The following is a 27,782-nucleotide window of genomic DNA, read 5'->3' as shown; positions in this document are numbered from 1 at the left end:
TTTTCTTCATTTTTCATTCAGTATTTATTAAAATTTCAGAAAAAATATGACACAAAGGTTTATTTTGATGTTTACAAAAGGGAACATAACGATTGAGGGTCACACTGAGAACAGAACGCATGCCCTCTGAGCTGCCAAATGTATGTACAACTGTAACAGGCACAAGAAAGAGACAACAGGAACTCAACATAAAGGGAAGGCAAGAGTTGTGAATAAGATCCGAGGTAAGTTACTTATTTAGACATGATGTGGAGATGCCGGCGTTGGACTGGGGTGAGCACAGTAAGAAGTCTTACAACACCAGGTTAAAGTCCAACAGGTTTGTTTCAAACACGAGCTTTCGGAGCACGGCTCCTTCTTCAGGTGAATCCTGAAGATTCACCTGAAGAAGGAGCCGTGCTCCGAAAGCTCGTGTTTGAAACAAACCTGTTGGACTTTAACCTGGTGTTGTAAGACTTCTTATTTAGACATGACATTGAGAGAAATTATTAACTACAATTACATTACAGCCAAAATTATCTGGTACATTTTAAACTGAAAAGCAGAAATACTGTCCATGATTGTCTCAGTTACAGATGCAGAATAATAAACTGAGAGAATTTTACTGTTAGAGTCACCAAGAGGAGATATTGTATTTCTGTCACACACAGATCATAATAAACAGCTGAGGAAAATCTACAGCATCCGAACGTCAACCGATCACTTGATCTGTAAAAGAGAGAGAAAATAATGAAGCAGATATTTATGATTTGGGACATTGATGTTAGAGTTTTTAATCAATCAAACATTTAGAGATGTTTTAAACGCCTTCTGTCAGTTTGAAGTGTGAGTGGATTGAATCTTCTCACCTTCACCAGAGTGACTGCAGCGCTGTAGGAAATGCTCAGGAAGAACAGGGTGATGAATGTGGAAGCGGTTGTCCAGATGTTCCCGTTATCATCCTCATTGTCTTCAGTCCAGGTGTGGTCTGTGGAATCTACGAGGATAGAGCCAAATAAATATAATCAGATTGTTAGTTAATACACGTTTTGTTTTTAATATTCTCGTTTCATTTTCTCCCGCTGCTAATTCATTCTTTAATATATTTGTCATTGCATATCTACTGTTGAGTTCATGACACTCAGAAATCGATCTCAGTAACTTTTTTCTTCCAATTAAGGGGCAAGTTAGCCTGGCCAATCCACCTAGCCTGCACATCATTGGGTTGTCGGAGGTGAGACCCACGGGTCACGGGGAAAGTCCACAGGGACACAGACCCAGGAGCGGGATCGTGAGGCAGCAGTGCTAACCATTGCGTCACCATGCCGCCCTTGCCTGACGTTTGTGTTTGTTCTTTAGCTTTTGTGTCTGTGTAGATGCGAAATTCGTGTTTCTTTACTCTTCATTTGTGTGTCCCGATGTCTTTATAAGTGTCATTGTAGGGCAGCACGGTGGCACAGTGGTTAGCATTGCTGCCTACGGCTGAGGACCCGAGATCGAATCCCGGCTCTGGGTCACTGTCCGTGTGGAGTCTGCACGTTCTCCCCGTGTCTGCGTGGGTTTCACCCCCACACCCCAAAGACGTGCAGGTTAGGTGGATTGGCCATGCTAAATTGCCCCTTAATTGGAAAAAATAATTGGCTACCCTAAATTTAAAAAAAAATAAGTGTCATTGTGTGTTCATGTGTCAATGAGTATTGATTTGTGTGTCAGCGCCTGTGTGTAAATTTATCTTAAGTTAATGTGTATATATGAGTGTTTTATTGTGTGTGTTTGTGTGTTGAAGTCTATGTTTATATATTAATGTCTGTGTTAATATAAGTTTATTCTTCCCTGCCCAGTAATAAAAGTGTTAATGTGTCTTTATACGTTCAACATGCATGTCAGTGTCTTAATGTTTGTGTCTGAATAAGTACCTTTGTGTGTGTATGTGTTTGTTGATGCGTGTAATTCATCATAGAATCATCATCGGATAATCCCGACTGTGCCGAACGAGGCTATTCGGCCTATTGAGTCTGCACCGACCCTCCGAAAGAGCACCCTACCTGGACGCATGCCCCTGCCCTGTCCCCAGAACCTGGTAACCCCACCTAACGTTGTGGTCATTAAGGGGTAATATAGCGTGGCCAACCCACCGAACCTGCACATCTTTGGACTGTGGGAGGAAACCGGAGACTCGGAGGAAACAGGAACAGACACTGGAGAACGTGGGAACACCACACAGTCACCCAAGTCTGGAATTGAACCCGGGTTTATGGTGCTGAGAGGCAGCAGTGCTATTTATGCGTTGGTGGTTGCTTATAACTATCTATTGATGTGTATTGATGACTCTATGTGTATTCATATGTGTTCGTGTTAGCGTGTTTACAAGTTGGCTAATATGTGTCTGCGCGAGCCCATTAGTGTGTTAATGTGGATTATTGTCTCTGAATGGAAATATTTCTGTCATCGTGAAATTCTGCTAATGTACATGTTATTGGTTACATTTGTGTTTAATATTCTTCTGTCAGCCTGCTTGTCTGGTTTTATATGTTTGTGTATGTGTGTGGACATGTGGTTGTATATGTCTGTTTGTGTACATTTGTGTAGCCGCTTGTGTGTGTGGATTAGTGTGTGTATGTGTGGATGTGCACGTGTGTCTGTCTCTGTATAAATGTGGGTTTGTTTGTGTTTATGTGCATGTTTGTGAATTTTTGCGCACGTTTGCGTGTGTTTTGTGTCAAAATATGTGTGGTTCGTTGTGCCTGGGTGTATGTTTATGCATGTGTTTCTATGTGTGTGTCCATGTGTGTGTTTGTGTCTACGTGTGAGCGTGTGTGTGTTTGTGGGTCTGTGTGCATGTGTGTGTAGTGGCTGTGTCTGTTTGTCTGTATATTTGCATCAGCTGCCTGTAGCTTTACCAGTTGAGAGTATTATTGATACCGATGTAGAATATGTTGAACTTTCTGCTTATAAATGTGTTTTGTCTGAGTTGCAAGCTGACATCAGGTGACCGAATGCAAAAGTACAAGGAGGAGGCTCAGGGGAGAACAGTGAAAACTCAGGGAGAATTCAATCACCAATCTGGATTTAGATTATGGGGAATCAGTTTCAGCAGACGGATAAGAGGGACAAAGTGCTAAAAAAATTATGCTTTTTTTTAATAAATGTTTTTTATTCAGTTTTCATGTTTTATATTGAACAAATTAAAAATTGTTAGAGAGAGAAAAAAAAGAACACGCAAAAATTAACATATATATTTACAGGTGAGCATCTTCGTAATAATAACTGTGGCCTCCCCCCTTTAGCCGGCATACATATTTTACATTCCCCAATGTGGCTGAGGCACATGTTTATAGGCATTTATTTACAGTTTGGTTTTGGGCCTTAGCTAGCCATCAAACCCCCATAACGAACCCGTAACCCCCCCCGGCAACCTTCCCCCCATTCCCATTCATTTTCCCCTGATTCTTGGCCACCCGACTATTCTTCCTCTTGTTCGTTGGCCACAAACAGGTCCTGGAACAATTGCATGAATGGCTCCCACGTTCTGTGGAAGCCGTCGTCCGACCCTCGGATGGCGAATTTGATTTTCTCCATTTGGAGAGATTCCGAGAGGTCGGACAGCCAGTCTGCAGCTCTGGGTGGTGCTGCTGACCGCCAGCCAAACAGGATTCTACGGCGGGCGATCAGGGAGGCAAAGGTAAGGGCATCTGCCCTCCTCCCCAGGAATAGATCTGGCTGGTCTGAAACTACGAAGACCGCCACAATCGGGCATGGCTCCACCCTCACCCACACCACTTTGGACATTGCCTCGAAGAAGGCTGTCCAGTACTCCACAAGTCTGGGGCAAGACCAGAACATGTGGGCGTGGTTGGCCGGGCCTCTTTGACACCATTCACATCTGTCCTCCACCTCCGGGAAGAACCTACTCATACGGTTTCTCATTAAGTGGGCTCTATGTACCACTTTTAGTTGCGTCAGGCTGAGCCTTGCGCACGTGGAGATGGAGTTGACCCTATGCAGTGCTTCGCTCCAGAGTCCCCATCCTATCTCCATCCCCAGGTCGTCCTCCCATTTCCTTCTTGTTGCGTCCAGTACGGTGTTGTCCCTATCTACCAGTCGGTCATACAAGTCGCTACAGTTCCCTTTCTCTAGGATACTTGCGTCCAGTAGGTCTTCCAGTAGTGTCTGTCGTGGCGGTTGTGGGTACGTCCTTGTCTCCTTTCGTAGGAAGTTTTTGAGCTGGAGGTACTGCAGCTCGTTCCCCCCAGCTAGCCGAAATTTCTCTGTCAGTTCGTCCAGTGTTGCGATCCTGTCGTCCGTGTGTAGGTCCCTGACTGTCAGTGTCCCCCCCCGTCCTGCCTCCACCTTTTGAAGGTGGCGTTAGTCAGTGCTGGTGTGAACCTATGGTTGTTGCAGATGGGAGCCTTGTCCGACATTTTGGTCAGGCCAAATTGCTGCCGCAGTTGGTTCCAGAATTGGAGGGTGGCTGTCACCACTGGGCTGGTGGAGTGTTTTTTGGGTGGGGATGGGAGTGCTGCCGTGGCGAGGGCCCGGAGGGAGGTCCCTATGTAGGAGGCCTCCTCCGCACGCACGCACTCGGCTTCTGGCTCCTGGATCCATCCCCTTACTCGCTCGGCTGTTGCCGCCCAGTGGTAGAATTGTAGATTCGGGAGAGCTAGCCCCCCCCGGATTTTGTTTTTTGTAGGATCTTCTTTGGGATCCTAGCATTTTTACCCCCCCCCCCCCCCCGCCCCCCATACGAACGCCATGATAAGTTTGTCCAGCGCTTTGAAGAAGGCCTTAGGGGTGTAGATCGGAATGGATCTAAACAGGAAGAGGAACCTGGGCAATACGTTCATTTTGATCGTCTGGACTCTCCCCGCGAGGGAGAGTGGGAGTGTGTTCCATCTTTGCAGGTCCTTTTTTACTTCCTCCATCAGGCTGGTGAGGTTCCATTTGTGGACCCCTTTCCAGTCATGGGCTATTTGGATCCCCAGGTAGCGCAATTTATGTCGGGCTTGTTTGAACGGCAGCCCCTTTAGTGCTGCCCCCCCCCCCCCCCCTCCCTCTTGCTGGTGTACTGGGAAGATCTCGCTTTTGCTCATGTTGAGTTTGTAGCCCGAGAAGGCTCCAAACTCTTTTTTTTAAATTATGTTGCATAAATAGATATTTTAAGAACATCTTTATCATGATGGTATTTTAAACCCTTCAGCCAGTAAGCTCAATGCCATCTTGTAATGTCAGTAACTGATTTCTTAGTCCAGAGAACCGTTTACTTCCAAACTCCCTGGGAAGATATTGAGTTAATAATCGCCCTCTCTCTGGTCAGCTCAGCAAATTGCCTTTGGGTTCTCCCTGCTGGAGGCGGAGATACAGAGAGTTCAATCGTCACCTTCCTCCTCTTTTGGTCGGGAAAGTGGAGGTAAAGTGGGTTAGTATTGCCCCTTTGCTCTATTTGTTGGGGAAGTGAGGGTACAATGCATTAACTAATGCCCCTCCCCCTCTCTCTATTGGGGAAGTGGGGGTACAGTGGATTAACTAATGCCCCTCCCACTCTCTTTGCTGGGGAAGTGGGGGTACAGTGCATTAGGTAATGCCCCTCCCCTCTCTTTGCTGGGGAAGTGGGGGCACCGTGTGTAAACTAAACCACCCTCTCTTTGCCTGGGAAGTGTGGGTACAGTGCATGAAGTAATGCCCCTCTTCCTCTCTTTGTTGTGGAATTGGGTTACAGTGAATTAACTAATGCCCCTCCCTCTCTCTCTGTTGGGGAAGTGGGGGTACAGTGGATTAACTAAAGCCCCTCCCCCCCTCTCTGTTGGGGAAGTGGGGGTACAGTGCATTAACAATTTCACTTTCCCCTCTCTTTGACTGGGGATTGTTGGTCCATGTTTCTGTGTGACCCTCATTTCAGGTCCCATTAGATGTGATACAGCAACTTAAACCGACATCAATTTAAAAGGGATGGACAATCAGAGAAGCAGGAACCCCGAGATCTAAATGTGATGTGTTTGTTTGTCTGAAATGATTTCTCCTCAGCGGGAGGAAGGACAATTAAGTTATTTTGCTGAATCCTTGAATGAATTAGTTTTACTCTGTCTCTAACCCAGGGTGTATCTGAGCTGGGAGCACTGGTTGTATCAGACTTGGGGCTGAGACCTGTAGAAATCCGGGTCTCATTGAACAGATCTAATATCAGCAAAGTGGAAGCGCCATTAATTAGGCGGCTGTACATTTAAATCACAATTGGAGGAAAAAAACCTTTATTATTTTTATTTTAGTTCGAAATATAACCAATAGAGTCTCATTGACATGAATTAACGGTGTCCATCAGAGCGAGGGAAATGTTCACAAAACTGGGTTTACCGCTGGATTTGTCAACCGTTCTGTTGATGATCTTCAAGGGGATGGCTTCATGTCCCACCACACAGGAGTAAGAAGCGCCGCTGGCCCACTCCTCCGCTGCAATGGATAACAGGCTGTACATGAAGAAGGAGCTATTGCCGTTCTCCGCCATCACCTCGGTGTTCTTGTCGTTCCCGGGATTCACCGGCTTGTCATTGACGGTCCACTTGACGAAGATCTCTCGGGGGGAGAAACCTCTCACTAGGCAGCTGAGGGAGACGAATCTCTGAGCGGAGACGTCTTCAGCCGAGGGCAGGAGGACAGAGACGGACGGTTCCCGCGGATTGGGATCTGCAGAAAATGTACAATAAATGTCAATAAAATAGGAAATTCCGGAGACAATGGAACCGCGGGTTAGATGTGGGAGAAATGTGTTTTGTGTTGGATTTTAAAGGCTTCAATTTTCCACTTTGGGATCTGTCCGGTTTTCCAGCTCGGAGCAGAGGTGGACACAATCCTTTCCCTGAGAATTTACGGATATTGGATTCGAAAGTTTCAGAAAGTGTACAGCAGGGAAACAGGCCATTCGGCGCAACTGTTCTGTGCTGGTGTATAAACTCCACACCAGGCTCATCCCACCTTACTCCCAGAGGATTGGGAAACTGCCAATGTAACACCCTTATTCAAAAGGGAGGGGAGTCAAAAACAGGTAACTATAGGCCAGGGACGTTAACATCTGTCAGTGGAAAACGGTTCGAGCCCATTATAACGGATCCAATAGCTAAGCATTTAGAAATACACAATATAATCAAACAGAGTCAGCACGGCTTCGTGAAGGGGAAATAATTTCTTGACAAATGTAGTGCCCTTATTTGAGGTGATAACGAGAAGGCTAGATGCAATAGATGTAATATACATGAATTTCAAAACTGTGTTTAATAAATGTATGTACGTGTCCCACGTTTGCAGATGACAAAAGTAGGTAGAAAGGCAAGTGGTGAGGATTATAGGAAATCCACAGAGGAACAGAGACAGCGTAAGTTACCGAGTAAAAACTTAGCAGATGGAATATGATGTAGGAAAATGTGAGGTTTGAAACTTCGGTAGGGGGAAGAACATAACGGAATATATTTTAGATGTAGAAAGACTGTAGAAAGCTTAAGTAACGGGGGAATTGCGGTTCCTCGCGCAGAAACCACAAAAAGCAAGTTCTGCTGGAAATATGGAGACAAATTGAATGTTGACATTTATTTCAAAGGGAATAGAATTTAAACATGGGGAAGTCGGGCTAAAACTTAGAATAGATGCTGAGAGGTTGTTTTCCCTTGTGGGAGCATCTCGGAGCAGAGTGAATGATCACAAAGTAAGGGTCCGCCTATTTAAGACAGAGATGAGAAGGAATTTCCTCTCTCAGAGGGTAGTGAAGCTGTGGAATTATTTGACCCAGGGTGCTGTAGATTCTGGGTTGTTCGGTACGTTCAAGGTTGAGAGAGATGCATTTTAAATCAGTAAAGACGTCAAGAGATATGGGGATAAGGCGGGAAAGAGGAATTGAAGATTATCACATCAGATCAGTCATGACCTCACTGGAAGCTGTATCAGTGTTGATGGGCCCAATGGCCTACATCTGCTCCTAAATCTTGTGGTCTATGGTCTCGCTCCATCTAAACCCAATATCGCTGTTTTCAATTCATTGTTCATTCATCTGCATATCAATTCCCCACTTAAACTCTAAACGCCCAGAGTATTTAGTTAGTGGAATTACCAATCAGAATAGACCATAAATACACTGAATACTAAATACTGACCGCTGCACTGACACTGGAAATAGGCACAATGGCTCAATTATTGCTTCAGTCTCACCGCTCACCTATTTTTTTGTGGATTGAAATTCTTAAAGGAGTTGGCAGGTCCTGATGGCTCGCCATACAGTCAAACACAGCCCCACTCAGCCAGGCTTGTGTCGAGATGTTTAATTTGCTGACCACGCTCTCAGTATCTGCCCCAGGCTGGTCGGCAATCTCTGATTTCAGCGGCTTCTTCGCTTCACTCCAGGACACGTTGACTCCATAAGGAGCATTTGAAATGACGCAGGTTAAGGTTACAGTCGCCTCCAGTAAGACCTGTTCTATTGGCGGTGGCAGTATTGTTACTGATGCGGCAGTGCAACCGGAAGTATCTGTGAATGAAAAACATGGAAATCAACCCAAGTTTCATCTTCAGAATCAGGACAGCAGGATTCAGCCTTCACTCACTAAATGGGAATAAAGCAACCTCGGAATAAGAACCTCTAATAATCGCCTTTAAATCTTCTATACACAATGGAAAACTAGTTTGGTTTGTGAAAACTATTTTCATTGTGAAATACAGTCAGCCTCGAAACCATTCTAATGAATCAGTATTGCAGCATTCCCAATACAAATATTCCAGTCCTGATCTCAGAATCCTAATATGGAAGGCTGCTTGATAAATATCTTGAATGAACTTTCCAAAATCTTCGTCCCGAGCTGGTTTCAGTAAAGGGTTCCAGACAGCTATTGCCTCTGCAATTTAATCAGCTGTCTCATGGTAAAGCTGATATCAAATCCACCTCACTCCCTAAATTACTTCAGGTGAGAGGGAAACATTTATTTCTATACTGATCAAATCCTGAATGGTGAGTAATCCAAATGCATCTCTTACATGAGAATGAAACACAAACTACATGGCAGTAAATTAGAAGTTATTCTGTGCTTTGTGCTACCTTCAGTAAATTCCTGATTTGGATTAACAGCAGAGTGCAGGATGATTTATTGTTTCCTCTGTTTGTGTCCCTTACCAGACGCGGTGATGTTGTGACTTTGGGTGACCTCTTGATGAGTGACCTGGCAGGTATAGACCGCTCTGCTGAACCATTCCCCAGCGGAGACTGTCAGCCGACTGCTCGCCGAGAAGTTCCCGTTCACTTCACAGGCGGGAGAGGTGACAATACCTGAAGCCATGGCTTGTCCATTCTTCAGCCACTTCACCGTCATTGACTTTGGGCGGAAATCGTTAATTGAACAGACCATGGTTGCAAATTTCTTGCTTGAGATTTCTTCATTAGAACTCACGGTGAGGAGAACATTTGGATGGATGTCAGGTAGAGGACCTTCAGAAAACACAAGTTAGACATTTATTACAGAATAAATTGATAACAATCAAAATTAGTTCATATACTTTCACATTTGTGGCCAATGGACACGAAGCAGGATTTCCCATGGATCAGGACTATGCAGAGAATTACAAATGAGTTATATCCAAGACTCTATATAAGGTAATCACAGGTTTCTTATTTCTCACAGTTTCTACAACACTTACATGTCATTTCAATGCTCTTGTCTGAGCCGCTGTTTCGAACCTCACAGCTGATTTTGCTGCATCCCCCCTCCGACTCGGTGATGGTTAACTGGCTGCTCAGGGTGTAGGTTCCCTTCTTGTTTCTCACTGACGGGTATTTCTTAACTCCAGTGGTGATCGGCTGCCCATCCTTCTTCCAGGTAACGCTGGTGATTTCTGGGGAGTAGTCCATCGCTAAACAGCCGTAGGTCACGGAGCCGTCGGTGTTGCGTTGCTGACAGGAGACCAGGCTGTAGAGAGTGGGCGGAGACGGTGTCGCTGGGAGAGAATGGCCCATTCAACAAGTTAGACTCTGGGATTGTATTTATTCAGTAACCAAACATTTCAAAATTTGACGAGAACTATGCGTTTATTACAACATTTTCCGAATAAATGCTCTATCCACATTTCAGCTTCTATTAGTTCTATCATTTGACAACCACCGCCTGTTTGCCCCCTCATTAGAAACTTACATATTTTTCTCCGTCCATATCACCTGGCAAAAAACAGCATTTTGATGTAATCTGAATGGTGTAAATTTCATTGGATTGAAAGTGAAGAGCGGATGATTTTTCGCATTATTTCAGTCATCGTATTCTCTAAAATGTAAACCCCACCATAGTCCCGGAGATTGCTCTCTCCTTTTGAGAGCTGACTGGTGGTGATTTAACCTGAGGGTCACCATAACTCAGGCCAGGGGCAAGGTTGAGAATGGGGTCTTCATTAATAACCTCAGCCGGTGCAGCAATTGAACCCACGCTGTTGAGATCGCTCTTCATCACGAACCAGCCGTCCAGCTAACTGAGCTGTGTACGTCACAATCCAGCCAACTGAGCTGTGTACGTCACAATCCAGCTAACTGAGCTGTGTACGCCACAATCCAGCTAACTGAGCTGTGTAGGTCACATTGCAGCTAACTGAGCTGTGTACATGACAGTCGAACGAACTGAGCTGTGTACGTCACAATCCAGCTGACTGAGCTGTGTACGTCACAATCCAACCAACTGAGCTGTGTACGTCTCAATCCAGCTAATTGAGCAGTGCACGTCACAATCCAGCTAACTGAGCTACGTACGCCACAATCCAGCTAACTGAGCTGTGTACGTCGCAATCCAGCTAACAACGCTGTAAATGTCACAATGCAGCTAACTGAGCTGTGTACATGACAGTCGAACTAACTGAGCTGTGTACGTAACAATCCAGCTGACTGAGCTGTGTACGTCACAATCCAGCTGACTGAGCTGTGTACGTCTCAATCCAGCTAACTGAGCTGTGTACGTCACAATCCAGCTAACTGAGCTGAGTACGTCACAATCCAGCTGACTGAGCCGTGTACGTCACCATCTAGCTAACGGAGCTGTGTACGTCACAATCCAGCTAACTGAGCTGTGTCCGTCACAATCCAGCTAAAGGAGCTGTGTACGTCACAATCCAGCTAACTGAGCTGTGTACGTCACAATCCAGCTAACGGAGCTGTCTACGTCACAATCCAGCTAACTGAGCTATGTACGTCACAATCCAGCGAACTGAGCTGTGTACGTCTCAATCCGGCTAACTGAGCTGTGTACGTCTCAATCCAGCTAACTGAGCTGTGTACGTCACAATCCAGCTAACTGAGCTGGGTACGTCACATTCCAGCTGACTGAGCTGTGTACGTCACAATCCAGCTAACTGACCTGTGTTCGTCAAAATTCATCTAACTGAGCTGTGTACGTCACAATCCAGCTAACTGAGCTGAGTACGTCACAATCCAGCTGACTGAGCTGTGTACGTCACAATCTAGCTAACGGAGCTGTGTACGTCACAATCCAGCTAACTGAGCTGTGTCCGTCACAATCCAGCTAACGGAGCTGTGTACGTCACAATCCAGCTAACTGAGCTGTGTACGTCACAATCCAGCTAACTGAGCTGTGTACGTCACAATCCAGCTAACTGAGCTGGGTACGTCACATTCCAGCTGACTGAGCTGTGTACGTCACAATCCAGCTAACTGACCTGTGTTCGTCAAAATTCAGCTAACTGAGCTGTGTACGTCACAATCCAGCTAACTGACCTGTGTACGTCACAATCCAGCTAACTGAGCTATGTACGTCACAATCCACCTAACTGAGCTGTGTACGTCACAATCAACAGCACTTTGTGAGAAAGAAGTTGTCTCTTCATTTATATCTTTGCAGTTTTGGAAATTCCCTTTGTTCAAACTGCCTGATGCCCCTCCTCTCTCCACCTCACTACCCACACTCCCCAAACCACAGAATAGTGACTTTGCGTCAAAAGTACCTTAAGAATGCACAGTTTCGCAATTGCAATTAATCTCCAAATTTGAGTCATTGCAACATTCTCTAATTTTAGGATCATCCACATTAACAGCTGCTGGAGGCTATTCGACCCGTCGAGCCTCCTCCCCCATTCAATAATATCCTGGCTGTGCTGATTGTGGTGTTAACTCCACACTCCGCCTGTCACTGAGAACGGGCTGTCTGCAATCCCTCCGCCCCGCCCCGCGCTCTCTGTGCGTTCCCCCATCTCTCTGCGGTCCTGCTGGATCTCTGCACCTTTCGCCTGTTCCCTTCACTTTCTTAAAGCTCTCTCCTCTTTTCCCCGGTTCTCTATCTTTTCCCCCACATCTCTGCTCTGTCTCTCGTCTCTCGGCACTTTCTTCTGGCTCTTTGTGCCATTCACTTTTCTCAGTTCTTTGGAGGTCTTCTCGGTTCTTAGCATGTTCTTCAAGCTCTTTGAGCTTTTCGACAGCCCTGTGCACTTTACCCGGATTCTTCTCGCTCATTACTCGCTCAGTGGGATTTCTTCTGGATCTCTGCACTTCCACTGACTCTCCAGACTTTCCCCTGCTCTCTGCACATTTTCCCTGCGCTCTGTTTTTTGCCAGCTCGGCTATTTTGTCGTTCCCTTTGTGATTTCCGCCGCATCACTACCCATTCCCCCATATCTCAGTGCTCTCCCCCACCCCCATCTCTGCCCTTACCCCTGCCTCGTTTTCTGTTTCCACGACCCCGGCGTTCTCTCCCGGCTCAATGCACTTTCCTTCAGCTCGTGCCACTCCCGTCACATGCAACCACATTCGGACGCCACTCGTGCTCGTGTGTCGCTCCAGTTCTCTCTTTCTCTCTCGTTGCAGACACTCCCCGCCGATTTATTGAGTGTGAGTGAGAGAGGATGAGTGAGTAATTGAATCAGGGATGGAGAATTAGTGCCGGTGAATGGGCGAGGATGTGTGTGTGCTGGTGATTGATGGGTGAGGGAGGGTTAAACAATGAATGATGTGTGTAAGTGAGGGTAAGCATGTGAGGGTGAATGATGGTGGGTGAATGAGGGTGGGTGAGCGTGAATTAGTGACGGTAAGCTTATGAGGCTGAGTGAGAGTGATTTAGTGAGGGCGAGTGAGAGTGGGTAAAATAAAGTGGATGTGTGACGGTGCGTGACTAATGGTGGCTGAGAGGGATTTTGAAGGAACTTGCGTGAGTGAGGGAGTTGTATAGGGATGGCTGAGGATGTGAGTGAAGACGCGTGAGGGAGTGTTGATGAGAGAGGCTTTGAGAATGAAGCAGTGAGAGTGAGGGTGAATGAGTCAGGATGGGTATGTGAGTGAGGATGAGCCAGTGATGGTGGGTATGAAGGTGTCTGAGGTAGTGTCGGTTATCTAGGGTGAGTGATGGTCGGTCATTGAGGGTAGTTAAGTGAGCGACGGTGAGTGAGTAACATTGCGTGAGTGAGGTTGGGTGAGTGAGCGTGTCAGTAAGTGACGATAGGTGTGTAAGTGTGGGTATTCAGCTAGACTGAGTTACTGAATGAGGATGAGTGGGTTTGTGAGGCTGAATTATTGAGGTTGGGTGAGTGAACCAATGTGGGTGAGTGAGGGAAAGTGAGTGAGGTTGTGAGTCAATAAGGGTGACTGAGTGATGTTGAGTGAGGATGGGTGAGTGTGTTCATGAGAGTAAGGGTTGAGTGAATGATGGTGTATGAGTGAGTGTTGATGATGTAGAGTGGGTGACTGTGGATGGCTGAAAGAAGGTGAGTGTGTGTGTGAGTAAGGGTGCGTGCGGGAGGGTAGGTGAGCAAGGGAGAGTGAGGGAGTGCGAGTGAGTGACGCTGGGGGAGTGAGGGTGGGTGACTGATGGTAGTTGAGTGAGGGTGTGTCAAGGGGAGTGGGTGAATGAGGCTGAGTAAGTGAGAGTGTGTCACCGAGTGAGGTGAGTGACTGAGGGTGGGTGAGTGAGCTTTTGTGAGTGATGGTAGGTGAGTGAAAATGTGTCGGGGGGGGGGTAGATGAGTGATGGTGGGTAAGTGAATGTGTGTCAGGGAGGGTGAAAGGATATATGTGAATGAGGGTATTTGAATGAGCGTAGGTTACTGGGGGTGGGTGACTGAATGTGGGAGAGTGATGATGAGTGAATTGGTGTGAGTGAGTAAGAATGGGTAAGTGAGGTGCGTCAGGCCGAGTGAATGAGCGAGGGCGAGTAACCGTCGGTGTGTGATCATTCCCAGGTACTCTCAGCCCTTCAGGACGCTATTTCTCTGGATGAATTTCCGCTCAGCCTCAGCTTCCTGTTGCCTGTTGTCCACAGCCGAGCTGGGGGCTCCTCCATTCGGCTCCACCACGCCCACCTCCTCCGCTTCCTCTCCATCCATCCTGTCCTGATTCTCCACATTGATCAGCTTTCAGTAACACCGGCTGTGTACAGTCAGGCTGCAGTGTAGATCACTGGGCAGCTGCTGTAATACTGTCAGTAACACCGGCTGTGTACAGTCAGACCGCAGTGTAGATCACTGGGCAGCTGCTTTAATACTTTCAGTAACACGGGCTGTGTACAGTCAGACAGCAGTGTAGATCACTGGGCAGCTGCTTTAATACTTTCAGTAATACCGGCTGTGTACAGTCAGACAGCAGTGTAGATCACTGGGCAGCTGCTTTAATACTGTCAGTAACACGGGCTGTGTACAGTCAGACAGCAGTGTAGATCACTGGGCAGCTGCTTTAATACTGTCAGTAACACCGGCTGTGTAAAGTCAGACAGCAGTGTAGATCACTGGCAGCTGCTTTAATACTTTCAGTAACACCGGCTGTGTACAGTCAGACAGCAGTGTAGATCACTGGGCAGCTACTTTATTGCTGGTGTAATTTTATTTTTCACAATATAAGTCAGAACTGGAACAATAAATATTCCTGCAACTGAATGGATTTTTATTTTACAAACGGGAATATTGGAACATTGTGTCAGAGAGAGTGTGTTGTTTTTATTCATTCTTAGATGAAGGCCATAGGCGAGGCCAACATTTATTTCCCATTCCTAATTGCCCTTGAAGCAGTGGCGGAGCTTCCATCTTGAACCATTTCAGTCCATGTGATGTTGTCCAGGCGGCATTTCCAGGATTTTGATGCAGCGACCGTGAAGGAACGGTGATATATTTCGAAGTAAGAGTTGTCAGTGGCTTGAAGGGAACTTCCAGTTGGTGGTGTTCCCATGTGTCTGCTGATCTTGTCCAGATGGTAGCTGTCGTGAGTTTGGAAGGTGCTGCCGAAGGAAACATGATCATCTTCTGCAGTGAATTATTAGTTGGTGGACAGGAGCTAAATTTCTTGCCGCAGGATTCCTTACCTGTGAACTCTTCTTGGAGCCACAAAATGTATACAGCTCGTCCAGATCACATCTGTTCCCTATTAGCCCCAGGATGCTAATAATGGGGGGTTTCAATGATGGCAATGCCATTGAATATCAATGGGTGATGGTTAGATCCGTATTTTCTGGAGATCGTCATTGCCTTCAGTTGGGTGACGTGAATGTTACTTACCACTTGTCAGCCAGAGCCTGGACATCGTCCCATCTTGCTTTATTAATACATAGATGTTTTCAGTAACGCACAGTTGCAAATGGTGCTGAACATTGTGTAATCATCAGAGAAACCCCACTTTTGACCTTATGATGGAAGAAAGGTCATTGATGAAGAAGCAGAAGATGGTTGGCGTAGGACACTACCCTGAGGAACTCTTGCAGTGATGTCTTGGAATTGAGGCGATTGACATCCAGCAATGGAAATCATCTACCTTGATGCTTATTAGGACTTCAACCAGTGGAGATTGTTTCCTTGATTCCCATCGATTCAATTTTTGCTTGGGCTGCTTGAGACTACACTCGTTGAAATGCTGCCTTGATGTCAAAGCCGGTAAATCTCACTCGTGTATCGGAGAGTGTGTATGTGATAGAGAGTGTGAATGTGTCTGACAGTACGTGTGTGTCCCCGTGTATATGTGCGCGCACGCATGCACATGATTATGTGGATGTCTCTGTGAGAGATACATAAAAAGAATGGTTGTGAGAGTACTTGTGAGTGTCTGTGTGAGAGAGTATCAGAGTTTGAGAGTGAATCTGTGTGTGCATGTGGGCGAGATGATATGTGTGCATGAGAGACATTGTGTGAGAGAGTGCGTCTGTGTGTGTGAGACCGAGAGCGCGTCTGTGTATGTGAGAGCGAGAGTGGGACTGTGTGTGTGAGTGCGAGAGTACGCCTGTGTGTGTGAGAACGACATTGGGACAGTATGTGTGGGATGGTGAGTGTGTCTGTGTGTATGTGTGTGTGTGAGAGAGAGTGAGTTTCTGTGAGTGAGAGCGAGTGTAATGTGTGTATGTATCGGTCTGGCGCAGTCCCAGTTTAAAATACTTTACTTCACCCTTACTCTCACACTTCACACACACTCGCATCCACTCTCACAGTGAGTGACGGTGACTAAGTGAACACAATCCGGCCCACGGACCACAGGTTGGACAATCATTTAAATCTTTCATAGGAATGTCGTCCACTGACATTGTGCTTTATCTCGTGACTGAGTCGGTCAATTGGTTGACACCTCAGTATATTCCGGACTGTGATTTAAAAAAAATCGAATTGAACAATGTAAGATTTTCAGTCGCACAGGGCACCACGGCAGCACAGTTGTTAGCACTATAACTTCACAGCGCCAGGGTCCCAGGTTGAATTTCGGGCTTGGGTCACTGTCTGTGCGGAGTTTGCATATTCTCCCGTGTCTGCGTGGGTTTCCTTCGGGTGCTCCGGTTTCCTCCCACAAGTCCCGAAAGACGTTTCATTAGGTGAATTGGGCATTCTGAATTCTCCTTCAGTGTACCCGAACAGGTGCAGGAGTGTGGTGACCAGGGGATTTTCACAGTAACTTCATTGCAGTGTTAATGGAAGCCTACTTGTGACAATAAAGATTATTATTATTAGTAGTTTATTCTGGAGCCGGAATCTTGGAAGATTATTTGGAGCTGGAATCTCTTCATTGTCCATTAAGTTGTGAAAATAACTTGCAGCCTCCTCTCAGATCAGAACAGACGTTGCTCTCTGGAGCATTACTCTCACTTCCGGATACTATTTATTCTGAAAGTGTGCTGAAGTTCAGATCACTCACATTCAATTAATTTCTGATGCTTAAAATGCTTCAACAGAATCATTTCATTCAAATTTTTCATTTTCCAGAAATATTGTAAAAATCAATTAACGTGTGTCATTTCACCAAACAATGGATCAATGTATTTCCATATATCTGACTCGATAGCTCATAGCTCCACAGTTCGATATTTATTCAGTCTACGTGACCTCTGCAGGGAAAAGGCTCTCAGGTCAGGCTTAGGGCATTTTCATCCCTCAGTCCTCCCCCAAAAGCTCCTTTCTCCCACTGCAAGGCAGGGGGCACAACACTGGATTGATATTAAATAAAACATATTCCAAATTATCCCATCAAGTGTGCCCACGGAAGGGTTCAATCCAGTTTTGCTATAAATGCTGTAGCTACAAAAGCCGGTCAGAGGCTGGGAATCATGTATCAAGCCATCCAATTCCTAATGTCGAAAGGCATGTCACCATCTCCAAGTCAGTCCTGTGATTGAAGAATTGCGACGTGCTTCAATGCGTGAAACTCGAAAAAATATCAATAAATCAACACTGTTCAGGACATAACCTCTCGCCAAATTAGCACCCAATCTCCAGCTTAAACATTCACACCCTCCATCACGGACAAACAGAGGCAGACGTGTGTATGACATAAAAGATGCACTGCAGCAACTCTCCGAGACTCAATAGAAAGCACCTTCCAAACCTGCAACCTCTGCCACCTAGAAGGACAAGGCCAGCAGATGCATGGGAACTCCAAGACCTGCACGTTTCCTTCCAAGCCACACACAATCCTGACTTGAAACTACACTGCCGTCCCTTTACTGTCACTGGGTCAAAATGCTAGAGCTCCCTCCCCAACAGTACTGTGGGTGTACCTACAACACATGAGCTGCAGCTATTCAAGGATGCTTCACATTAACACTTTCCCAAGAGACAATTAATCATAGACAACAAATTTTGGTCGAACCAGCGACTCTAACATCCCCTATTAAGATTAAAATTAAGATTCAGACTGGGACTTCCGGTGGCGACTATGAGGGATTAGGTCGCACGGTGGCCGTTTCGGTTGGACTTTTGGACCTTTCCACCCGACTTTTTTGCGCTTTTGAGCGCGGAGCTGGAAAGTAATAGTACTCAGGCACAGGACCCATACAGAATTATATGGACCTTAGACGCCGGAGTGACCGTAAACAGCAGACAAAGTGGTCGAGTAAGGGCACAGTGGAGGCTGTGAGAGGGACCAGTATGGCTGATGTTCAGAGCAAGGAGCCGACAGCCCAACCCACAATGGAGCAGCTGCTGCAGACTATGCAGGAGGGCCTTTTGGCTCTGAAGCGTGACAACTTGGAGCCGCTACACAAGTCGATTGACCGGATGGGAAAAAGGCTGGATGATCAGGCTGAGAAGCTCCAGCATTTGGAGAAGTCAGTGGAGGAGCAGGCTGACTTTCAAACGGTGGCGGATGTGGAGATTCGGAGGTTGAGTGAGCAGCAAAAAGTGCTTCTGGAAAGGCTGGAGGAACTGGACAACAGATATCTCCGGCAGAACGTGAGAATCGTGCGCCTCCCGGAGGGAGCAGAAGGGCTGGACGCTGCAACCGATGTGGAGGGTATGTTTCAGAAGTTGCTGGGGAACGAGGTTTTCCCTCACCCGCCGGTGGTGGACAGGGCCCACAGAGTGCAGGTGAGGCAGCCGCGACGAGGGGGTCCCCCACGAGCGACGGTGGTACACTTTCACAGGTACCTGGACAGGGAACGGGTGCTGCAATGGGCAAAGAGCACACAAAGCTGTACTTGGGACAACACCACCCTGCGTGTTGACCAAGATTTGAATGCTGAGGTGGCCAGGAGGAGGGGAGGTGACAGGCAGGTGAAGGAGATATTGTATAAAAACAAGGTCAAATTCAGGCTGCTTTTTTCGGCGCGACTGTGAGTTACGTATGAGGGTCAGCACTACTATTTCGAGGAAACCGAGGAGGCGATTGACTTCGTTAAGAAGCAAGGGCTGGCCCTGAGCTGAGGACGTTTGGACTCATGTTAGAACTTTTAAGTATATGTGGTTTTTCTCCCGTTTTGAAAATTGCCTGCATGTTTGGGTCCGTTTTTGTCGTTTCTTTTTTCGTCCTTTTTAGGGTGTTGGAAGATAATAGTTATGTTTTGTTTGCGTGCTTTTTGCGTGGTTTACCTGAATGTTTCCTTTTTAGTCTCTTTGATTAGCTGGAGTTTGGCTGGGGGGTGGGGAATAATAATGAAAACAGTCAAAAGGGTTGGGTTAAGATGGATGCTTCAGGGGAACTTTGTGCAATCGTTTTCTGTGTCTGGCGGTAAAGGGTTGAGAGTGCCTATTATTTCCTATCTTTTTTTTTGTTTAACTTGAATTGTGCTATTGTGGGGGGTTGTTACTGTATTGTATAGAGTGTTTGCTTAAGTAGGGCTGATCTGGGGAGATGGTATGGATGGATCAGGGGAGGGGTGACTGGGAACAATGGGTGGGAGACGCGCTGGCGCTGAGGCTAGGAGTCCCAGACTCGCTGAGTTGGGCTAGTCAACGGAAGCCAGGTGGGTATGTGCATATAGTTAGATCAGAGCAGGATGGTGTTGCTGGGGGGGGGGGGGGGGGGGGGGGGGGGAGTCGTTCTGCTGATTGGAATTGAAACTGGGCTTGGCAACAGTGAGGAGGTCATGGGAGGAGCCGGTCAGGAGACGGGCTAGATGAAGCGTGACACATGGCTGGTGGGCTGGCCAAGGAAAGGGGATCGCTGATCGGCAAAGGGGGGGCCGAAGTGCCCCCCAACCAGGCTGATCACCTGGAATGTTAGAGGGTTAAACGGGCCAGTCAAGAGGGCACATGTGTTTGCGCTTCTGCGAGTTCTGAAGGCTGGCATAGTCTTGTTGCAGGAGATGCACCTGAAAGTGGCAGTCCAGGTTAGGTGAAGGAAGGGCTGGGTCAGTCAGGTCTTTCATTCGGGGCTTGATTCTAAGACGAGGTGGTGTTGATTAAAAAAAGGGTGGTAATAAATTTGAGGTGGAGGGCACCGTCGTGGATGGGGGTGGCAGGTTCGTTATGGTGAGGGGTAAGCTCGAAGGGGTGAGAGTAGTCCTGGTTAGTGTGTATGCCCCTAATTGGGACGATGTGGATGTTATTAGGATGATGCTAGGGAAGATCCCCGACTTGGACTCGCGTAAGCTGATCATGGGCGGGGAATTTAACACAGTCCTAGACCCGATCCTGGACTGGTCATGTTCAAGAACGGGCAGGTTGCCAGCGATGGCAAACGAACTGAGAGGGTTCATGGAGCAAACGGGGGAAGCAGATCTGTGGAGATTTAGCTGGCCAATGGCGAGGGAGGTCTCGTACTACTCCCACTTCCACAAGGTGTATTTCCGAATTGAAGAATTTGTTGTGAGTAGGGACCTGCTGGCTGGAATGGTGGGGGCAGAATATTCGGCAATTGCCGTAGCGGACCATGCTCCGCACTGGATAGACCTGCAGTTTTGTAGGGACAGCTTTCAGCGCCCACCATGGAGGCTGGAAGTTGGATTACTCGCGGTTGAGACGGTGTGTGAGAGGCTGAAGAAATGCATGCAGAATTACGTGCAGGTGAACAATATTGGAGATGTCTTGGCAGTGGTGCTCTGGGAGGCACTGAAGGCAGTGGTGAGAGGGGAGCTGATTTCACTCCGGGCTTACAGGGACAGGGCAGACAGTGCAGAGACGGACCGACTGATTAAGAAAATTCTATGGACGGACAGGAGTATGCGGAATCCCCGAGGCCAGAGTTACTCAGGAAACGGCAGAGGCTGCAGCGGGAATTTGGGGTGCTGACTACAGAGAAGGCTGTAGAGCAGCTTAGAAAGGTAAAATGCACGATTTATGAGCACGGGGAGAAAGCCAGCAGAATGCTTGTGCAACAACTAAGGAAGAGGGAAGCGGCTCGGGAAAAAGGGAGAGTAGTGGATGGGGACGATAATCTAGTGGGTGACCCAGCAGGGCTGAACAAGGTCTTTAGGGACTTTTATAGGAAGCTGTAGACTTCGGAATCCCCCGGGGAACCGGGTGGGATGAGGCGATTCCTAGATGGACTGACCTTTCCAAGAGTGGGAAAGGGGTTGGTGGACGGACTGGGGCTCTCGTCAGGATCAAAGAGGTTTTGGGGGGCCTGAAAGTCAAGCAGTCGGGTAAAGCCCTGGGGCCGGACGAGTATCCGGTGGAGTTTTACAAAACAATTGCCAGGATAGTGGGGCCGGTACTCGTCAGGGTTTTTAACGAGGCAAGAGACAGTGGGCGTTTACTCCCGATGATGTCGCAGGCCACCATCTCCTTATTCTGAAACTGGATAAGGACCCGGAAGCTTGTAGGTCATACAGGCCTATCTCTTTCTTCAACGTAGACCCCAAGTTACTGGCCAAGATCTTGGCGACTAGAATTGAAGACTGTGTACCGGATGTAATTGTGGAGGACCAAACCTGGTTTGTAAAGGGGAGGCAGCTGGTGGCCAACCTAAGAAGGCTGCTCAACGTGATTACGATGCCCCCAGAGTGTAGGCAGGTAGAGATAGTGGCAGCCATGGATGCTGAAAAGGCTTTTGACCGGGTCGAGTGGGATTATCTGTGGGAGGTACTAGGACGGTTCAGGTTCCGGGGGGAGGGGTGGGGGGGTTCATCAACTGGGTTCGGCTATCATATCAGGCCCCGGGGGCGAGTGTAAGGACGAACAGGACGACATCGGACTACTTAACACTGCACCATGGGACAAGAGAGGGCTGCCCTCTCTCCCCACTGCTGTTTGCGCTGGCCATAGAGCCGCTGTCAATTGCACTAGGTGCTGGAAAGTGCTGGTCTGGTCCGGGGGGTAGTGGAACATAGAGTCTCGCGGTTCGCAGATAATCTGCTGTTATATGTATCGGAGCCAATGGTGGGAATGGACGGTATGATGTCAATCCTGAGGGAATTTGGCCAGTTCTCCGGATACAAACTGAACATGCCTTAGAGTGAGTTGTTTGTATTTCAGGCGAGGGAGCAGGAGAGTAGGCTGAAGGGGTTCCGTTCAGGCTAGTGGCAGAGAGTTTCCATATTTGGGGATTCTGGTGGCACGGGACAGGGGCAAGTTGCAAAGCTCAACCTGTCCCGACTGGTAGAACGAGTGAGGGAGAAGGTCCAGAGATGGGATGTGCTCCCGTTGTCATTGGCGGAGAGGGTGCAGACAGTTAAGATGACGATTCTCCCACGGTTCTTGTTTGTTTTTCAATGTCTCCCCATCTTTATTCTGTGGTCCTTCTTCAAGAGGCTGAATAAAATTATCCTGTGATTTGCATGGGCAGGGAAGTCTCCGTGGGTGAAGAGGGTGATGCTTGAAAGGAACAGACGAGAACGGAGGGCTGGCTTTGCCGATCTTCAGCAACTATTACTGGGCGGCCAACATAGCGATGATAAGGGAATGGATGGTGTGTGCGGCGTCGGTTTGGGAGCAAATGGAGGCTGCTTCATGCAGGAGCACCAGTTTAGCAGCCCTGGTAACGGCGTCTCTGTCATTTCCGCTGCACAGTACTCCACAAGCTCGATAGTGGTGTCAGCTCTTAGGCATGTAGCGGAGGTAAGAGCATCGGTGTGGACCCCAATCTGCGGGAACCACCGATTACCACGGGGAACATGGACGGGTGGTATTGACTGTGGAGGAGAGCGGGGATTGTGAGGATGGGGGATCTGTTCCTGGAAGGGAGCTTTCTGAGCATGAGGAGAAGTTTGGGCTGCCGGAGAGGGAACGATTTTAGATACTTACAGGTGCGGGATTTCGTACGCAGGACTGGTGCCATCTTTCCCACATCTCCCGTCCGAAGGGTGAGGCAGGAATGGTAGTTTCCCGGGGATAGGTGGGAGAGGATAGAGTCTCAGACGTCTACAAGGAACTAATGGGAGCTAAGGATATGCAGACCGAGACCTGATGCTTAAGTGGAAAGAAGAGCTCGGGGGAGGGGGTGGGGGTGGGGGGAGATAGAGGACGGATTTGGGCAGAAGCCCTAAGCAGAATAATCACGACCGCAACACGCGCCAGGCTCAGCTGATCTAGTTTAAGCTTGTGCATCGGGCCCCATGACGGTGTCCCAGATTAGCAAATTCTTTTGGGCTGGACGACAAGTGTGCTAGATGCGCCGGCTAACCATGTATACGTGTTCTGGTCGTGCCCTAAATGCAGGGGGTACTGACAGGGATTCACAGATGGCATGTCCTGGGTATTGAAAATGGGGTGGTAATGAGTCCTGAGGCAATCTTTGGGGTTTTGGAGAACCCGGGAGTCCAAGAAGAGAGAGAGGCCGACGTTCTGGCCTTTGCTTCCCTGGTTGCCCGGCGACGAATACTGTTAGCATGGAGGGACTCAAAGCCCCCGAGGGCTGAGGTATGGCTTATCGGACATGGCGAGCTTTCTCTGCCAAGAGAAAGTCAAGTTCGCCTTGAGGAGGTTCGCTATTGGGTTTGCCCGAACGTGGCAGCCATTTATTGACTTATTCGCAGAGAATTAAGCGTCAGCAGGGGTTGGGGGTGGGGGGGGGGGGGGGGGGGGGGGGTGGGATATGGTAGTGTAGAGTAGGGGGATATTGAGGCCGGTCCTTTGCGTGAACAGAGCCTGTGGTTTGCACTATGTTTAATTTGTGGCTTGACTTATTTGTTTGTACTATACAATGTCACTTTTCCTTTATGCCTAAAATACCTCAATAAAATAGTTTCTTGAAAAAAATAAATAAGATACAGACTACTTTTTTCCCCTTCACTGTCCCATTAAATAGAACAAGGATCGCTCAGCACGGAATAAAAGATAAACAATCTCCCTCTGCATTAACATTCTAACATGCAAAGGCTAGACACATCACTGGTTAAAAAGTTGCCAGATCTCCTCCAGTCTGTCTGGGGGTTTGTCAACAATCTGGGCATGGATATGAGTTCTGAGGTTCCTCGTCAAACAAAAGTAAAACATTTTCACATTTTTTCACGAATGCAAGGTTTTTTAAAGAAATACATCGAACTACACTGTTTGATTAAATGACTGTGCATTCTTGTGTTTGCTTTATGGAGCTAATTAGTTCTTGATCATAAATTTCTTAATTTTTAGGCCTGCTCTGACTTCTAAATGTCACCCCAGTGAAGAGCTCACCTTTAACCAAAAGTCTGGTTCTGTCTGGATAGGCCATTCAGCCCTTCAAGGCTGCCTCACAGCTCCAGGGACCCGGGTTCAATTCCGGCCCCAGGTGACTGTCAGGTTTGCACTTTGTCCCGATGTGTGTGGGGGCTTCCTCCCACAATCCAAAGGTGTGCAGGTTCAGTGGATTGAACATGCTAAATTACCCTAGTGTCCATAAAAGGTTAGGTGGGGTTGCTGGGTTATGGGGATAGCATTGGAGGCATAGGTTTAAGTGGGGTGCTCTTTCCAAGGGCTGGTAAAAAAAAAAAAAGGGGCCTCACGGTAGCATGGTGGTTAGCATCAATGCTTCACAGCTCCAGGGTCCCAGGTTTGATTCCCGGCTGGGTCACTGTCTGTGTGGAGTCTGCAGGTCCTCCCCGTGTGTGCGTGGGTTTCCTCCGGGTGCTCCGGTTTCCTCCCACAGTCCAACGATGTGCGGGTTAGGTGGATTGGCCATGCTAAATTGCCCGTAGTGTAAGGTTAATGGGGGGATTGTTGGGTTACGAGTATACGGGTTACGTGGGTTTAAGTAGGGTGATCATTGCTCGGCACAACATCGAGGGCCGAAGGGCCTGTTCTGTGCTGTACTGTTCTAAATTCTATTCCCTGAAATACAAGGGAATGAATTAGTCAAGTTGTTTGATTCTAATTTATTAATGGTAAAATTACGACAACAATTCAGTAACCTCTTTGAAATTAAACTGATATTAATCTCAAAACTCTCTTCGCCTTTCAACATTTTCTCTCTGTCTCTCTGAACTGTGCAAAATGTATTTTCGCTGAAAATGAGAACATCAAATATAACGGACTGAGGGTAGTTTAATGTCAGTGACAGAGATCTAATGATGGGAAATTTAAAAAATAGGAGATATTCACATTGAAAACCGATTAGCTGATTTGATCTAATTTCTTTATTAAATGTAATCAACACAATAATTGAGGTGAAATCCTCATCGGCCTTAGTTAATATATAGATTGTTTTCTAAATTCGTTTTGGATACAATCAAAAGTTCTCTAAAAGCTCAACTGTCAATTGTCCTTAATGTTTAATTAGTTAGCACTATTATTGTATAGTATGTTGTTATTCATTGTCATTTAGTTGTCTAGTGAGGTAATGTGCACTCTATAATAAAAATAATAAATAATGATTTTCTATAATTCAACACTAGCTCCTCCCTTGAAAATTGTTATTTCATCTGGGTTTAATCGATGCTAAACAATAAGCATAAAACAACTGTATGGAAACATTCAGACATGTACAATATTTTTACTTAAAACAAATAACATTTTAATACTATACTTGTTTGTTTTTAACTGCCCTGTTTTAACCCACAAAATATTAAACATGCATATTCCTGAACGCAATGATACATTTTGAATTCCACCTATTCACAAAGTATTATTCACATTATAAATCTTCGAGTACAATATTTCAAACACTTTCAACTGGGCTGACATCGCGAAAACTGTCCTTCTGAGTTGAGGGGATAGGTGGGGTTAGGTGTTGCATCATCTATTTGTTAAAGCGGGTCTCCCGAGTTTACAACTGTTGTAACTCAAACTATATATCAATAAATAAATAAAGTCCCTGGCAGTTTGTGATCAATGAAAGTGCTTCCGAGGTTTAATAACTCAGACAATCCCTGGAACTTAATTATTAAATCTATTGCTTCATGAAAGCAGATCCAAATAAATCAGTATAAAACATAGTTAAAACTATTCACTTTGATCCTTCGAAACGTAATGAGCAAATGTAGCAGAAATGATGTTGTTCAATTTAATACTTCATCGAAATAAGAATGAGGCTCAGATAAAAGCTGTTCTTCTATGTATTCTGTCATTTATTTTCAGTATAATTATGCCCTGTGTATAGTACAGCTATGCGCAAATTGATGTTATTTATTGCAAAGCTAACATTCGCCTTTTATAATTAAATTAATTTTTTGAATTTCGAGCTTTTACTTGTCAAACTCCAGTCCCGTGCAGTCTGAACATTCCTGCAATTCAAATTAAATCATATATACAATTCCTTCATTGCCAGCGACTTCCAGATCGCAGAAAACTCTATATGATTAGATTAGTCACAATTATTTCACTAGCCAACTGCAAAAGTAATTGAAGGAATCAAATTGTTGCGGCTGCACAGAAATAATATAATAACCGGATACAAAAATTGTCAAACTGCAATGTTAAACTTCTATTGAAGTAACTGCAAACGTAATCAGGGATATAAAAAATAATTTAAAATCTCTTGTGTAACTGAACACTGCTGTCGAATCAGTATTATATTATTAAAACAATTTCAGGCAATTCTAACTTTTTTAAAAAGCTCTACAACCCTACATGTTCTGCCTGCAATCATGCGTCAAGCAGTTTCAAACGCTTAAATTTTTTTAATTCAATCACAAAAAGTGCAACCGCTCAGTGTCACCGAGTTTAAACAATGCGGAAACCACAGCTGTTTGGCAGATTTTACTTATTCAAAGTTAGCCAGACACAATTTCTTCAGCTAAAAAACACTAAACCGCATCACTGAGTGGCTGAAACTCTTTCGTGGAGAAGCAGCTCAATTCTGCAAACACTTTCAACAGAATTATAAAGCATTTCAAGAAAATATCAATCCAGTGTTCACCAAACGCGCCTGCCATCAAGTGAATGAATAGTTAAACTGAGCAGAAAACAATTGAAGAAGTATCATCATTTTGAGTAAGCGGAAAATGTTCAATGAATTAATACATAAACTTTAGCATATTTTGTTAATATTGGGTTCGATTTCTAACACTTGTGCAGGAGATCATAACATTTGCAGCCACTATATGTCACCGTGATTAAACATTGCAGAGCAGCCAAACTGTTTGATAGACATCAGATATTTAAAGTAAAATCCCACTTCGGGAGTTTCGGGCTATTGGCGGGAGTTTCTGGGGTCAGCAGAAGTTAGCTGACCCACGGAAGTACAATGGAGGATGGTTCGCGGCTGGGAGGGTTCCTAGCCTGGGGGGGGGGGAGGGGGGGGGGGGAAGGGGAATACCGGGTTGCTGCTGGTAGGGTCAAGAAGGAGCTGGTGGGGGCTGGGGGACAGAGGTGAGGGGTTGTCGCAATGGGGACGGGGTCGGGCAGGGGGTGCTGGCCTGGGGCGGGCAGTCGACGGGCTATGGCTAGCCGATGGGGGATGGGGGCGGGACGCCCTCTGATCCGGTTGGTCACCTGGAATGTGAGAGGGTTGAATGGGCCGGTGAAGCGGTCAAGGGTACTGGATCACCTGAAGGGGCTAAAGGCAGATGTGGCAATGCTTCAGGATAACCACCAGGTCCGCCTGAGGAAGGGATGGGTGGGGCAGGTTTTCCACTCTGGGTTGGATGTGAAGAACCGGGGAGTGGCGATTCTGGTGGGGAAAAATGTGTTGTTTGAGGCATCGGAGGTGGTGGCGGATAAGGGGGGGGGGGAAGGTATGTTATGGTTAGGGGCAGGCTACAAGGAGAGAAGGTGGTACTGGCTAGTGTGTATGCCCCAAATAGGGACGATGCGGGCTTTATGAG

The 27,782-nt window shown here is 46.7% G+C and overlaps 1 gene segment (V, D, J or C); it reads right to left on the bottom strand.

Moving 5' to 3' along the window:
- Positions 1-466: 466 nt before the first annotated feature.
- The window catches only part of LOC119961500, a 31,847-nt gene continuing 4,531 nt past the window's right edge, over positions 467-27,782 (bottom strand). The window contains 6 exon segments of the C gene segment in view: positions 467-708; positions 849-976; positions 6,328-6,657; positions 8,177-8,485; positions 9,125-9,436; positions 9,646-9,942. Coding sequence covers positions 700-708; positions 849-976; positions 6,328-6,657; positions 8,177-8,485; positions 9,125-9,436; positions 9,646-9,942 — 1,385 coding nt within the window.

Source organism: Scyliorhinus canicula, unplaced genomic scaffold, assembly GCF_902713615.1.
Source record: "Scyliorhinus canicula unplaced genomic scaffold, sScyCan1.1, whole genome shotgun sequence".
In the NCBI taxonomy this organism is placed as follows: domain Eukaryota; kingdom Metazoa; phylum Chordata; class Chondrichthyes; order Carcharhiniformes; family Scyliorhinidae; genus Scyliorhinus; species Scyliorhinus canicula.
The sequence above is the reverse complement of the archived record's forward strand: the minus strand, read 5'-3'. Positions and strand labels throughout refer to the sequence as shown.